The following is a 15,730-nucleotide window of genomic DNA, read 5'->3' as shown; positions in this document are numbered from 1 at the left end:
TAGACCCACATTCTTTTCTAGTACTTATGGTACAGGCTTATCATTTGCCCACTCATTTAGGGAAATGAATCAACAAGACAAATTTTGACTGATTGATATGTCTCTTACATCTCTGAAGTAATTCAGCACTTTGTAAGTACTTGTACAGTATGTGTTCAATATAATGTGTCAAAAAGTGTTCCTGTCCCTACACAGATTTAAAAAAGTTGTGCAGACCTTTTTGTTGTGTGCAGTGGAATTCTACTGAACTACTGCAACATCAAAAATTCAAGTAGGCTGTAGTAATTGTGGATGTTTTTTTTTTTCTGGATGGGTTGAAGCTTATCCTTGTGTTGAGAATGATGTGACTACGGTCACAAAGAAACTGTTGCAAGAGGTCATACCCAGGTTTGGTGTACCTTTTTTATATTCAATCAGACAAGGGAACTGTTTTTGCAAGTCAGTTAAACTTGCAAGTGTGTAAAGTCATGAAAGTGAACATACAATGTCATTGTCCACAGATCCCAGGCTTCAGATACTGTTGAAAGAATGAATCATACTTTAAAAAACAGAACTGCAAAACTGTGTGAAGAGACTGACTTTAGGTGTCTGGAGGTTTTATCTCTAGTTTTAGTAATCAAAGTGCAATTAGCACTCCTAGAAAGTACTCCCTCCACTCCATTCAATCCTTATTGCACAACCGATGAATATGACCGCTACATAACTGCCCAAAAATTTGAAGTTACAGGATGTTGATGACTCTATTTTTCTTTATTGCAAGTTTCTTATTTCTGTTCTGCAGCATATTAATGCGAAGGTCATTGCAGCTCAAAAACAACCTGATCCCACCTCCTGTCACAACATCATCCTCGTTGACTGGGTGCGTGTTCGATCGGAGTCACCATACTCTGCAAGCTGGAAAGGACCCTTCTTGGTTCTCCTTAAGACACCCTCTGCCATTCAGTGTTAAGGATCACCCACTTGGATCCATGTCTCACATGTCAAGAACACCCTCCCTAATGATAAATATCAGCAGAATATTGACAATATTATTCCAGGGTCTATATGATATCATCGAATGCTTAAAAAAGTGAATGATGAATAATCAAACCCATGTAAGCGAAATCTTGCAATCTCAAAAGCTCAGAAAAGAAAAAAATTGAAATAATGTATAAAGTGGGGGGCTTCACCCCCCACAACCCCCCTGCTTAAATATACCAACTCCAAGATCGCACTATAGTGCCGAAAACAGCAAAGTAACGGAAGCGGCCAAGCGGAAGCTATTTTGTGTTTTCATTTTTTTAAGTTCGACCAAGAAGCATTCGATATAGTGCATCTTCGGTCATCTAATAGGAACCCATTATTCCACCCATCCCTGGTGTTGAACCTTGTACATCCCACACCAGAAGAAAAAACAGGGAGACCAACATGGCTGGAAGTGAGGTCTAGTGTTCCAGCAGTTGCACCTTCAGTGAATACTGAGTGGAAATTGGCACAGAATTCACAAAATGAGTCAGGTGACCTAGCACCACTCATAGGACTTTCATAGATACATGACCCAGTGTGGAATTTGTTTGGAAATTGATAATATATGAATTATAAAAGGAAAATGAATCACCCTTGTTTGCAGTTCCTTGAGAATCCTCTCAAGCCGTGCTCTGCCTGATATTCATATGGACTCGTCATTGGAACAACTGTAAAGGTATTCATTCTTCTATTACATTTTCTTCTTTCCTCAGAAACCACTGATACTGTAAGTACTAAACTATTCTTTATCAAATATAAGCATCTTGTTAGAACTGAACAAAGATCACCAGACTAGCATCCTAAGTTTAATACTTTTCTTCTACACTGTATACTTATGTTAATACTGTGAATGTCAGTAACTGTTGGGTGTGCGTATATATACCAATGGCACATAATGAGGGTATTCCTTTGTTTCTGGTAACAGCAACAGAGGCAGAAGTAGGAGCAGTGTTTGGAGCATTTTTGGTGATCAAACTTAAAAGTTGAAGAAATAATTATTGGCATAATGTTATTCCCTTCTGTAGACTTATTCCACTTCAGTTATTAGTAACTTTCAAAGGACATACTTGTTATGTTAAAAGTGGAACACTTCCAGTTGCATGGAGTGACTGTAACATTATTATCAAAATGCCCCAGGTGCTTATGGTGGTGTGGGGAATGATGGTGTAGTAGTAACATTGTTGCCTCTCAGCTGCAGGTTCTGGGTTTGATTCGCAGTGGTCGTATTGTTGCCTCACAGCTATAGGTTTTCTGGTTTGATTCGTGCCCTGCCATTTTACAAAGACGTACTTCAGGTTTCTGAATGTTTAATTCCTTGCATAATTGATGGTCTGCCATTTTACAAAGACGTGTCTGCAGTATTAATCCTGCATCTCTGCTGAAAATTGTCAGCCTTCAGGTTTGAAATGTTTATTTCCTTTGAGATTTGATGGTGGTGTGGTGATTGTTGCCTCAGCTCACAACTATTCTGGTTTGATTTTTGGTTGGGGTGGCTTCTGTGTGTCTGCATCTCCTCCTATTGTTGTGGTGGTTTTGCTCTGGTGCCTCATTTTCAACCTTTTTTCTAGCAATTTTCTTTGTCCCTATTTTTGGACTGTATTTCCCATTATTTGCTTTCGCCCAGGTTTTTTTTGTGCTAAGGTTGAAGCTATGAATTATGCATATTTTACTGATAAAGGTGCACTGTGAATTGTGTGCATATTTATAATGGTGGACTGTAGGGTTTTACTAATAATGGTGGACTGTGGAAGTCTGAGTAGACTTTTATGATAAATGTTCTCAACTGGGCAGTTTTGCCATTATGGGTGCATATTGTTTTTTTCATTACTTTTTGGAAAAAAAATTTTCTCATTGCTTTTGTTTTTGTTGCTAAAACAAATTTTGCAAGGGGCCTAGAGTTTTCATTGTGAGACTGCATTGCTTTGTTTAACAGATTACTTAATGTTTGTGCTGATCAACTGTCTCAATTTATACAAGAGCAATTTTAGTACTGTTTATATGTGCCCCCATATATTTGGCCTTGTTCAGTTGTGCCTTTGTCCCACTTCTGTGCTTTGTCCATAAGGTAAGCTTGTCTGATCGTGTGAAGATGCAAGTAAGCTAATAAAGCATACTGTTAAAGAAGGCAACATTGAAAGCCATTATTATGCAAATGTATAGTAGGGCTGAAGGACAGGCTATGACCTTTTATGAATTTCATTACATTTCTGGAGGTAAAGCTTATTCCTGGTTGCCAGCAGTCTGGTCAGAATGCTGCTACACTGGTTGCGTTATTCCAGCTGTTCAACATACAAAGACTTTACCCAGTGGGACTTTTCAGAATGTTTGCTGAAAGAGGGAAACAAAGGACATTAAAAGTCCAGTCGGAAAAATATGCACTTTCTGGATTTATCATCATGATTTAGAACTGACTGCATTCAAAGCACTATCACATATGGAGTTGGGTGATGATGTCACTTCTAGAGCAGGTATTTTACCTGCCTATGGAGCAGTAAAGTCAATTTGGGAACTGAGAAAACTGAATTTTTAGAAGTATTGAGCAATGCAACTATTATTCAGTAAACCAAATTACTATTGAAATAACTGCAATGCAGAGTGTACCACTGTGTAATTGAATGTCGCTTGACTTCACCCATGCTTCTAAGGGGGTGTGGGTACGTCACATTCATCCAAACATAGTGCTGCTTGTTTATTTCAGATAATGAATGTGCCATTTGTAGTCATTTAAAAATCAAATCATTTAGAAGGTTGCAAAGTTGTCACATGCTTAAAAAGCTGACAACTTTCAATGGGCATGGTTAACAAGTTTGTTTTCAAGATGGGGAGGATGTCTTTTGAAATTTTTTATGCTTCTTTATAGTATAGTAATTCTTTCATGCATTGATTTTATTTGTATGTCGAGTAATGATCATAAAGCTTCTTGCTTCAGAAAAAAATATTAAATTGCAGAATATACACATCAAAAATGAAAATTAAGACCTGCCACTGACCAACTATCAAAGAAAACTACAATGAGAAAGAAGATATTGAGAAAAGTGTAGTAGAAAGTTTTGGACAATCATATCATCATTTATTTAAGAAACTAAATAAGACTGAAAGGTGTCCAAACTGTTTCTTTATTCCACCCAGAAATAGATGTGTTTATTGCTCATAAAACTATTTTTGCCAAGCAACTCTATCCCCGGGATTCATTAAGACATGCACGATGTGCAGGAATAGTGCAGGAGCCGCTGCATGCAATATGTCCACTGAGCGATTCAGTATAGAGCTCCAGAGCTCCCAGGATGTGCACGAGCGCTCCTACACTATTCCTGCATGAACACCACTGCCTTATGCTAATTACCTCATTTGTTGGTTAAAACCATGCAAAGGAGGTGAATTAGTGATTTAGCAAGCAGGCAGGTGTTCGTGCAGGAATAGTGTAACCTGCAGAAATATATTCAGTTACTAGCTGAATACATTTCTGCAAATAAGAAAACGGAGGCATGACAGCCTCATATAAAGCATGTATTCCATTTATTAGGCATGCCAATAGCCAAATATATGGCCATTGGCATGAAAAAATAGTTTAATTTTTTTTAAAATAAAACTTTTTTTTTGGCCGATCTCAGATGTTTAAGTATAGGGCAATGGCACGCAAATGGGATCGTGCTGAAAATAAAAAAAAAAAGGGGGGGTCAATTTTGAGAGAAATATGCATTTTGCCATTATAAACTTAGAAAAAATGAACACCAAAACCAAATAAATAATAAATGAAGAAGATCTTTAATTTAATCTGCCACTTGAGCTCTAAATATTCAAAGAAGTCATCAGTACCCCCTTGTGGACCCAAATCTACTTGTTCTAGTACAAAAAATTTAAAGGAATGCGTCAGGTGTGCCTAGGTGGCATACCCTGACCCACCCCTTGGCCAACTAGGTGTGCTGAAAGATGTGAAGAGGTGAATGTAATTAATGAAGATGATGATGTGGTAGATTCAGTGGATGACAATGCCCCTTTAGACCCACCGCCTCTGAGGAGATCCCAGCGATTGATGAATCAGAGGGGGGGGGAGGCAAAGGAATGGAGGTTATGGACAAGTGAATTATCAGAATCAATGGAGGAGGGGGAGACAACAACAACAGTATTGGAGGTGATGAATGATATCAATGAAAGGGATGGGATGTATAACTGTAACATTGTGAAGAATCTTGAGCATGATTTCAGCATTTACAATTACATGATGTTGGACTAGAATGGTTCAATGACTATGCTTAAATAGTTCATTGAACCATGATATTATCCTTACAATCAGATCCTGTATGGAAATAGTTCTGGACAACAATTTTATCACTTTTGAGGGGCATTTATTCAAGCAGGTGCAGGGGGTGGCAATGGGCGCATGCTGTGCACCGTCATTTGCTAACATTGTATTAGCTCAGTGGGAAGACCTTTATGTAGTGAACTCTGAATTCAAGGACATGTGGGTACTATATGGACGGTACCTGGATGATTTGGTCTTATTTTGGCATGGGAGTGAAGATGACCTGAATAGGTTCTTCACTTATATCAACAACACTACCAATTTTTTTAAATTTACTATGACCAAGGACCTTGATACCTTGAATTATCTGGATGTTACCATCAAGAAAGGCCACTCTAAGGGTAGGTTTACCTCGCACTTTTATGGAAAACCTACCTATTCTAACTCTTTGTTGCATTTTGAGAGTTGCCACCCTCTGCATCAGAAAAAAAAATCCCTTGTCAAGGGTCAGTACATAAGATTGGCCAGAATGGTGTCTGACCAGGACGATTTTGTTAAAGAATGTGATGTCCTAATGGGGATGTTGCAGAAAAGAGGTTACCTTTATAACTTTGTCAATGACATAGCTGAAGAAGTAAAATTTAAAAGAGCTAGGGGCATTTATTCTACACTCTTGGAGAACCCTGCAGGTTTGAATAGAACCTCTGGTTTGGTTAAAACTGAATGTTTTACTAGGGCATGTGTTCTGCCCTTCACTAGAGATTTTTTTTTCAACATTAGAAACATCATTTATGACTTTTGGACCATGTTTTGCATGGATGATAAGATCAACAAAAGGTTGGGGGAAAAACCTCTTGTGGCTTACAAAAAGGGCACCTCCTTGAAAGGCCTGGTGGAGAGGAAAAAGTTAAAGACAGGCCTAGGTGGGACTTTTAAATGTGGGAGGTGTGGACAATGCCCTTTTATATTGGACACTGATTCAATTAGAGTCAGGAATTATGGTAAAATTACTACTAATAGAAAGTGTTACTGTTATATTAAGGGAGTGGTATATATTGCAACCTGTATGGTATGTGAGGGGTACTATGTGGGGAAGACAATTAGAGCCCTTAGACAAAGAATATACCAACACAATTATGATATACAAAAAAATAAAGACAGCAATGCTTTATTTAAGCACATAAAGGCATACCCGACACATTCCTTTAAATTTTTTTGTACTAGAACAAGTAGATTTGGGTCCACGAGGGGGGCCTGGTGACGACCTCCTTGAATATTTAGAGCTCAAGTGGCAGATTAAATTAAATGCATGTCAGCCACCTTGGTTCAATTACAAGATATCCATCAGTTCTGTATTAAAATTAAAATCAGCTTTTTTATGTGATTTTATTCAAGATCTGTGTTTTGAACCATGCTGCAATATATAATATATTAATTTTTTATGTGGTTGGTAGGGGTTGATGGTCTGTTGTAGTGGATAGTTACTGTGATTGTGTGATACTGTCTTTTTAAACAACTTAATTATTTTATAGGAAATGATGTCTGCTTTAGTAACCAATGGTTGTGAGAGTTAGGGTATTTAATTATGGCATTTTTGTTAATCCATGTTTTGATGAAGCCTTGTGATTTTGACGAAAGCGCTTAACTTATTTCAATAACATTTGTTGGATTTAGTGCTGTAGTGCTCCGTTGGTGATCTTCTTCATTTATTATTTACTTCATTTTGCCATTATAGTCAATGGCATGCAGAATGAAAACAATACCAGGGAATAGTTGTTGCTAAGAGGAAAGGCTCAGTGTAAGTGTAGTAACTCAGGAGTAAGGCAATGGTTTATGCAAATGAGAGGATTTATACTGAATCACAAAATTCTTCTAAGTGTCAGACTGCACCTACCCATGTAACACCACGGTGCATACAGGAGGAGCAGCTAACATGAAAATGTGTGTGTCATGCTTGCTGTAGGCAGATTGAAGCTCAGTGGCTCGTGTTTGCCCTTAGCTAAGCACAGCTAAGGAAGGGTGTGTGTCTGAGGCTGTATTTTTCTATTCCATGAAATGCAGAGCTTGTTCGCATCCAGGGAGGGCCAGTTCTGCATAAAACTGTTTACCATAGCTAAACGGGTGTGCGCAGCAGGCACTGAGCCTAAAAAAAAAAAAAAAAAAAACAGAGTTAATAGCAGAACTGTTTACATTTCAGCATTGGGAATGCGCAGCGCACATCATGGCTTAAACGGGGAGGAAATGGGAAGAAGAAACAGCAGAAGGAAGGCAATCAAGGAGAACTACCATAGCTGGCAGGTGGAATGTATCAGAATTAGCCAATTACACAGACAGCAGCACAGCACACTACTATAAACTAAGCTAACACCTTTCAGTCTGTTTTTTTCCCCACAAACTGTACACCACTGTTGTACACATTTAGGGGAATTTTAAACTGACAAATCTAACAAAGCATGTTAGGGGCTGCTGTTGCACTGATTTATCAGTATGTGCTAGAGACTGAGGGTGATGAGGAAGAAAATGCTGACAACCAACTCAGACTGAGGAGGAGGAGAAGAGTGTTCAGACCCAGAGTAACCTACCAGGGGCTACATGATCTGGAGATAGAGCGCTACAGGGAGGACAGGGACATACTTCAGCAACTGGTTGAGCTATGCCAGCCTCACCTAGGACCCAGAACCAACAGAGGGGAACCCATCCCAGTGGATACCAAGGTATGTGTAGCCTTAAAAATACTAGCAACAAATACTTTCCAAAGACCAACTGAGGATATCATGGGGGTCTCACAGGCATCTGCATGCAGGATACTCCAGCAGTTCCTGGATGTCATGTGACCACATGCCACTGAGCACATTTACTTCCCCAGCACCCGCAAGGAGAGGACCAGCAATATGCATCTCTTCCACCGTGTAGCAGAATACCCGGAGGTACTGGATGCCATAGACTGCACACACATCCACATCAAAGCATCACCCAGTGACCAGGGTAGGGACTGCCTAAACCGCAACGAGTTCCACTCCATCAACTGCCAGGTTGTGTGCAGTACCCATGGCATTATCATGAATGTGTGTGCTGGCAGCCCTGGAAGCTATCACAACTCCCACATCTGGCATTCATCACAGCTGTAACAGGCATTTGCCAGTGGAGACATCCCATATGGCCAGCTGGTGGGGGATGCTGGCTAGGCACTGGAGCCATGGATGATGACACCCATCAGAAATTCATACACACCCACACAAGAATGCCATAATGAGGCACACGCACAAACCAGGATCGTTATAGAGCATGTGTTTGGGATGCTCAAGTCACGGTTTTGCTGCCTTAACATATCTGGTGGAGCCTTGCAGCACTCTCCAGCCACATGTGCACACATGTTCATAGTATGTGCCATGCTACACAATATCATCCTGCGGAAACAGCTGCAGCAGGAACAAAATGGGGAAGGGCCACACAGCCTCCCACCATTGCCAAGGTCTCCATAGGCACAGAGAGACTCAGAGGAGGAACAACCTGAGCCTCACCCTGTAGGCAGATGGAGGCATGCCCAGTATGCCTTGGCCTTGACAAAGAGACAATGCATAGCACATACACTGACACTGTAGGGCCCCAGGGACTTATCCCTCTCACTGACGTGCACACACAGTAAAATGGATGCCAAACATCACACCACCTATACCTTACCATGTCTAGGCAGTGTACTGCGTGCATCTGACATAGCTGTCAAGCACCATCCTCACAACAGCTTCAGGCACAAGGTAGACCAGTTTCCTTAAGAAAATAAATGAATGGAGTGGAATGTTCTGATAGCTTATCTATGGTATTGATCAATCTTGCAAGGGATTGGGGTGGCTAACTGGAATATCAGCAGACAACTGACAGCTCTGTGGGACAGCAGGAAGTGTATCCCCAGTACCAGCCTACCCACACCATGCAGTACCACCCTAGTTGGCAAATACTACTGCAATATATGTGTAGAGCCAAATAACTGGGGGGGGGTCATAGGTCACATGCATGGATGTCAAAGTGGGGGCATCATACCCACCACCAGCCTCACCCAGCAGATCAGCTGTAGAAAACCATACAGAAATGCCTAGCAAAAGCCCTCACATGGTGACATCCATGAAATCCCCACCTACAGACGTTTGCACAGTGATATCACAGCAGGGCTGGTAGTGGCAGAATGGCTTTGAAAGGCAAGAAATCTGAAACTACAAATGTTTATGCCAGAACAATCTGACCTGTGGTCAATACTGTTATGCCTGTAGTCTCAAAGATAGGACACACCACTATGCTAAATGGGACCAAAATGTTAAGCAAATATGAGCACAGTCTCTGCAAATGTGTATTGTGTACAGATGTGCCCCCCCCCCATAGTCCCATGGAAATTCAGTAACATGTCCCTAGCCTTAATCAGCATCCAGCCACCAACTAGAGTGATGCCTCAATACAAACAGAAAGCAATTGTCAGTAACACCCACAGTCAACTTACTGGCGCCATCCCAGGGTTGTCTACTGCTGGCAACCTGGGAACATATGAGCATCAGAATGCACTGCCTTGCTACAGATGGCCTGCATCTGTCACACCTGGCCTACAGGCCTCTGGAAAATGCCTATGCTTCATGCACAGTGCCCTGTTAGGGAGTGTCATGGGGTCCATAACACCAACATAACTCAGTCTACAAAATGCAAAGAAAGGCCATGCTGCTAACTGCTAGGAGAAAACCTGCCAGTGTCAGAGAGCCAGAAATCTGGGCAAATTCATGAATAATGGGGTGAAAAAGGTCCAGAGAGAAGGACACCTTTGAAATACTGCTCTAATAATGGTATAAAGTTGATGGAATGATTGTAGTAGCATGGAATGTCTGATGGGTATGAAGTCTGAAACTACCATGTCAGCTGTCAGTAATATCTGACTGCAACCCTGAGTGACTTGCAAAACACTTGTTCTTGAAAACCACACTTGTTTGGGTAACCAACAAGATATATGAGTCATGGATTTGAACATTCTGTGATACTTGTACAGTCGACAGGCAGGGCTAGGAGTCTAAACATGGGAATGCACTCATTGCAGGCATTCCTAACCCTGGAAGATGGTGGCATGTCTGCACCCACAGAACCCATGAGGAGTAACACACCCTTCTCTGATCACACATCCTATGCAATATCCTGACTCCAAAATGTGGCCATCCAAGCAAAATAAGGTGGGCCATACATATATGTGAAACAAACACACACCTCCAGGTTAGTCAAACAGCCTGACACACACAGGACCCTCCAAGTGCAGTCAATCATTGAGGAGACCCCAATGCAAAGTACTGGTAGCTATAGGCAAACATATTTGACTCGAGACACACATCCCCTCACATATGTTATCCCCTACAAATCTATCTGGAGTCTCCCTGTCACCCTGATCCTGTCTGAAATATATTACCCAACTGTGGACTGGAAATCAGACCAGGCCAGTACAGAAATGCACAGAGATTCCACCATTGTCATATATCAACAATGTGCTGGACCATTTCCACAGCACCAGCAGTCAATTGCTTGTAGGCACACCTCTCAACAGGCTGGATTGTGCAAGAATGCGTAGCATTTGGCCCATAATCCTGGTGTGTGCATCATCCATTTTGTATTCCTGTGGTAAATCACTGTGATGATCTGAGGAGGTATGTCACGAGGTACTGAGACAATACATGACAGTCTCAAATGGCATATATGTCAGATGTCTGCTAAAACAAGTCCCATAACTCTAGCAGCCCATACATTACTGAGAGAAATAGTCACAATCACCATATGCCCTATTAACCCCCCATTTTGATAGGCTATCTCCTGATATCCTGCACCAACAGGTTGAGAAGTATGGCTGTAGCACAAAACAAACCAGACTGGAGTACAACAATCCCTGGAATGGAGTCCCACGTGTACTTTAGAAGGTCACACTGGGCATGCTCATACACTTACAGAAATGTCAGTAGGATCTAGGAATGAACAGGCCTTTCCCACCCAGTGCACTTCCCATTGCTCCACCTTAGCAGTCCTGAAGATGTCTGTCACCATAGAAGTCACTTTTGTCAGGCCTCAGGCCTATAAGCCCTATGGTGCATGCGATAACTGTGTAACACTATAGTATAAATAACTAGTTGGGTAGGAGTTCTAATCTTAGTCCTGGCAAATGCAAAAGTGTGTGTGTGTTCATAGGTTCATACTAGGCTATCTGCCCCAGGGCATTTATAAGCCTAGCCAGAAAGTGTTTGGCTTTCGCCACCCATTTTAAATTTATTTTGCTATGCACTTTTTCGAGGTTAGTGTACTGTGCCTCTGTCTAACAGTGACACAAAAGTGATACCCGGGGTAAACCTACGATCTCCCATCCACTCATCAAGATTCCTCTTGAAGAAAGTCAATGAGGTACTCTGCCTAACCTGGACTGGGATTTTATTCCAGAGTGAAGGGAGCCTATGGGTTATGAATCTGTCCCTCCAGCATGTCCTATTTATTTCAGTGCTGAGGTTCAAGTCTCTCGAGCGCGTAGCTCGATGGGATTTGGATTTTCTGAGGTGCAGCATGTCCATTAATTCCGGGTTGGACATGGCTTTATACGTCAGGCACAGATCGCCTCTGAACAGGCGGTATACCACTGAGTAGAGCCGGAGTTTCTTTAACCTGGCAGCATATGGCATCTGTTTGAGCCCTTTGATCCTCTTGGTGAGGTACTTTTGGGGTCTTTCCAGTTGCTGCAGGTGTCTGGTAAGGTACATCCCAAAAGGGGCATTGTACTCAATTATGGGCCTGATGAGGGATGAGTAAAGAGGCACGATGACCTCCCCTGATCTAGATGTGAATCCCTTCATGATTAGGTGGGCTATACAAAATGTTTTTCTAACCACTTTGGCCATGTGGTTGTCAAATGAGAGATTGCTATCAACTTGGGTCCCCAGGTCCCTAATTACTTCTTCTGTACTTAATGGATTACCACCTATGTGGTAATTTGTGGGCACTTTGTTTTTGCCAAAGGGATGACTGTACACTTTTTGGCATTTAGCTTGAGGCCATGGCTCTGGCACCAGTTGTCTGTTTCTATGAGGCCCTTTTGGAGGATGCTTGTGTCGGCTGGAGAGTCGATTATGGCACCCAGTTTGCAGTCATCTGCGAACTTGGTCAGCCACAGTCCTTCCGTGTTGGCCTGTACCTCCAAGAAATATATACCGAACAAGAGAGGTCCCAGGACTGAGCCTTGTGGGACACCACTTGTAACTGGTTTGGAGTCTGAATTGGCTCCAGCAATTCTAACCATGTGGGTTCTGTCCTTGAGCCAGTTTGCAATCCATCTAGTGACATAGGGGTTTATATTTAAGCTGGTGAGCTTATCTATAATGCCCGAGTGGGGTATTGTATCGAAGGCTTTTGCGAGGTCCAGGTAGGCTGTGTGGACCACCTTCCCCTCGTCAATGGCCTTGGTGACTGTTTCAAAGAAATCAACCAGGTTTAAGAGGCAGGATCTGCCCTTAACAAAGCCGAACTGGGTAGGATCCAGTGTCTGTAGGTCCCCAATATCTTTATTTATGAGGTCCATGATGATCCTTTCCATAGCTTTGCAGACCAAGCTAGTCAGGCTTATGGGGCGATAGTTTCCAGGATCCGTTGAGGCACCACCTTTATAGAGAGGGACCACTGTTGCTGTACGCCACTCTTTGGGCACATATCCTGTAGTAAGGCTGAGATTGAACAGTAGTTTTATGTTTGGGTTTAGCTCTTCTTGGAGTTCATGTAGGACGCAGCCCGGGACAACGTCTGGTCCCATTGATGCTGTGTTTTTTGCTTTGGAGGGCGGCTCTTACCTGAGCATGTGAGATGTCAGGGGGGCAGCACTCTGCTGGGATAGATATTTGCCCTTTTGGTGGGGAGGGGGGGGAGAAGTTTGCGCTGAACCTGTCAGCTAGGATGTTGGCAATGTCTGTGGGTTCAGTGTATTTTTCGTCATTTTGGACTAATTCTAAGCATATCTGGGAATTACCACCCAGGTTCCTAACATAACTAAAGAAAGCCTTGTGATTATCCTTAGTGTCCTGTGCAATTTTTCTCTCGAAGCTGGCCTTAGACAATTTTATGAGTGCCCGTAGTTTTTTGCTAATACTGATCAGTGATGCCTTCCCTTTTTGGGATTTTGCTCTGTCATTTAGTAGCTTCCTCCTTCTATTGTATAGTTTGTTTATGGCTGGGGTCCACCAGACAGGACGTCTGCCTTTCGAGGATTGGGTCTTGGTTTTATTTGGGATCGCATGATCCATGCATTCCTGAAGGTGTTCATAGAATGCGTTTAGAAAGGATTCTGTGGTCTGGGCCGTATTTTCCACAGGCCCGGGGGCTTTGAAGGATTCCACCTCGGTTTTGAGGAGTGTGAAATTTGCTTTAGAGAAGTTTTTCACTGTTGTTTTCTGGGCAGGGAGTGGGGTCGGGATGTGAATATCCAGTGAGATTAGTTTATGGTCTGATCTTACCAGTGAGGGATACACTTCTGGTCTGGAGCATAGAGTCCCCATGTTGGTGATGATCAGGTCCAGTATGTTTTCCCCTCTTGTGGGAGTGGTAACAAGTTGTTCCATAGCATTTGAGTTTATAAATTCTAGGAACCTTTGGGCTAGGGTGTTGGAGCTAGAGTAATGCTCCCAGTCTATGTTTGGGTAGTTGAAGTCGCCCAATATAATGGTGTTTGGAGAGACCTTCATATTTTCCAGTGTTCTCAGAAAGGCCAAGTGGGGTTTCTGGGTTTGTGAGGGTGGTCTGTAGCAGGCTATAAACTGGAAGGCAGTTTTACCCACTGTTAGTTGTACATGGATAGTCTCTGATGCTTTGTGCTTTGCCACCAACCTGGATGCTTTGTGCTTTGCCACCAACCTGGAGGTGTGGGTATCTTTGATGAATATCAATACTCCCCCTCCTTTTGTGGTTCGGTCCAAGTTATGCAGGTGTGTGTGTGTGTGTGTGTGTGTGTGTGTGTGTGTGTGTGTGTGTGTGTGTGTGTGTACAAGGTAAAGATTTTGGGTCCATTCAAACCAGTACACTTCCCCTTTCCCTACTTTAGCAGTCCTGCAGATATCGGTCACCTTAGAAGTGCCTTTTGTCAGGCCTCAGCCCCATAAGATCTGTGACACATGCGATACTGCATAACACTATAGTACAAATAACTAGTTAGGTAGGAGTTCTAATCTCAGTCTTGGCAAATGTAAAAGTGTGTGTGTTTACAAGGTAAAGCTTTTGGATACATTCAAACCCAGTACACATCCCTTTCCCCTACTTTAGCAGTTCTGCAGATATCAGTCACTTTAGAAGTGCCTTTCGTCAGGCCTTATCAATATAATCTCTGTGGTGTGTGTGATAACTGTGTAACACTATAGTATAAATAGTTAGGTAGGAGTTCTAATCTCAGTCCTGGCAAATGTAAAAGTGTGCGTGTGTTTACAAGTAAAAGCTTTTGGGTCCATTCAAACATAGTACACTTCCCCTTCCCCCACTTTAGCATTCTTGCAGATATCAGTCACCTTAGAAGTGCCTTTTATCAGGCCTCAGCCCCATAGGCTCTGTGGTGCGTGTGAGAAGTGCGTAATACTATAGTCCAAATAAATAGGTAAGAGTTCTTATCCCAGTTCTGGCAAGTGTGTGTGTGTGTGTGTGTGTGTGTGTGTGTGTGTATGTGTGGTTTAAAATATTTTGCGGCCTGTCTCACCCAGTATATCACCCATTGCCATACTTTACAAGGGCTGGTGATGTTCCTCACCTTAGAAATACCTTTGGACAATCTTCATCCTATAAGCTCAGTGGCGAGTGAGATAAATGCGTAACACTGTAGTAGGAATAAATAGATAGATAGGGTTTCTAATCTCAGTCTGGGCAAGTGTGTGTGTGTGTGTGTGTGTGTGTGTGTGTGTGTGTGTGTGTGTGTGTGTGTGTGTGTGTGTGTGTATTTGAACAGTATTCTGTCTGTGGGTGGGTTGTTGTATTTGTGTGAGAACCATACCATTGGGGGGTGGGTTTTGCTACTTTTTGCTGTTGCCCATCCAGTACGTGTCCTAGTGTCCACATTGCAAGGCCCACAGTTGCCATCCACTGTAGAGGGACCTGTAGATACTCTGCAGCCTTATAAGCATTGTGCCATGTGCAATAACTATGGAATAGATAACAAGATAGGCTGCCCATCTAATCCTTGGATATTGCTCCACACTCAGGAATCATACACAAACAGAGTTAGGTAGGCAGCCACACCTACATCAGTAGATGTCCTGTAAACTGGCTCACAGATAGAACCCACAGTGTGAAAGCAGCGGACTCCATGTCAGACTGCTGAACATTCATGAGTGGAGTACCACAGGTTGTGGACCTGGGTTCCCTCATGTTTGGGATCCACACCTCTGAGGACTAGCCCAGTACAAAAGCGCCCTGGCTAGCAATGTTTGCAGATGACTACAAGGTGGGTGCTATTATTAC

At 42.4% G+C, this 15,730-nt stretch overlaps 1 protein-coding gene across 1 annotated transcript in view; it reads left to right on the top strand.

The window, feature by feature from the left end:
- The window catches only part of ACO2 (aconitase 2), a 1,318,356-nt gene that overhangs the window by 523,589 nt on the left and 779,037 nt on the right, over positions 1–15,730 (top strand). The window contains exon 10 of the mRNA XM_044075713.1: positions 15,219–15,248. Within this exon, the coding sequence (XP_043931648.1) occupies positions 15,219–15,248 (30 nt within the window). The remainder of the gene's footprint in view (positions 1–15,218; positions 15,249–15,730) is intronic.

Source organism: Protopterus annectens, chromosome 1.part1, assembly GCF_019279795.1.
Source record: "Protopterus annectens isolate FY-2018-M chromosome 1.part1, PAN1.0, whole genome shotgun sequence".
NCBI lineage: Eukaryota > Metazoa > Chordata > Ceratodontiformes > Protopteridae > Protopterus > Protopterus annectens.
Note: the sequence above shows the minus strand (reverse complement) of the source record. Positions and strands in the feature narration are given on the sequence as shown.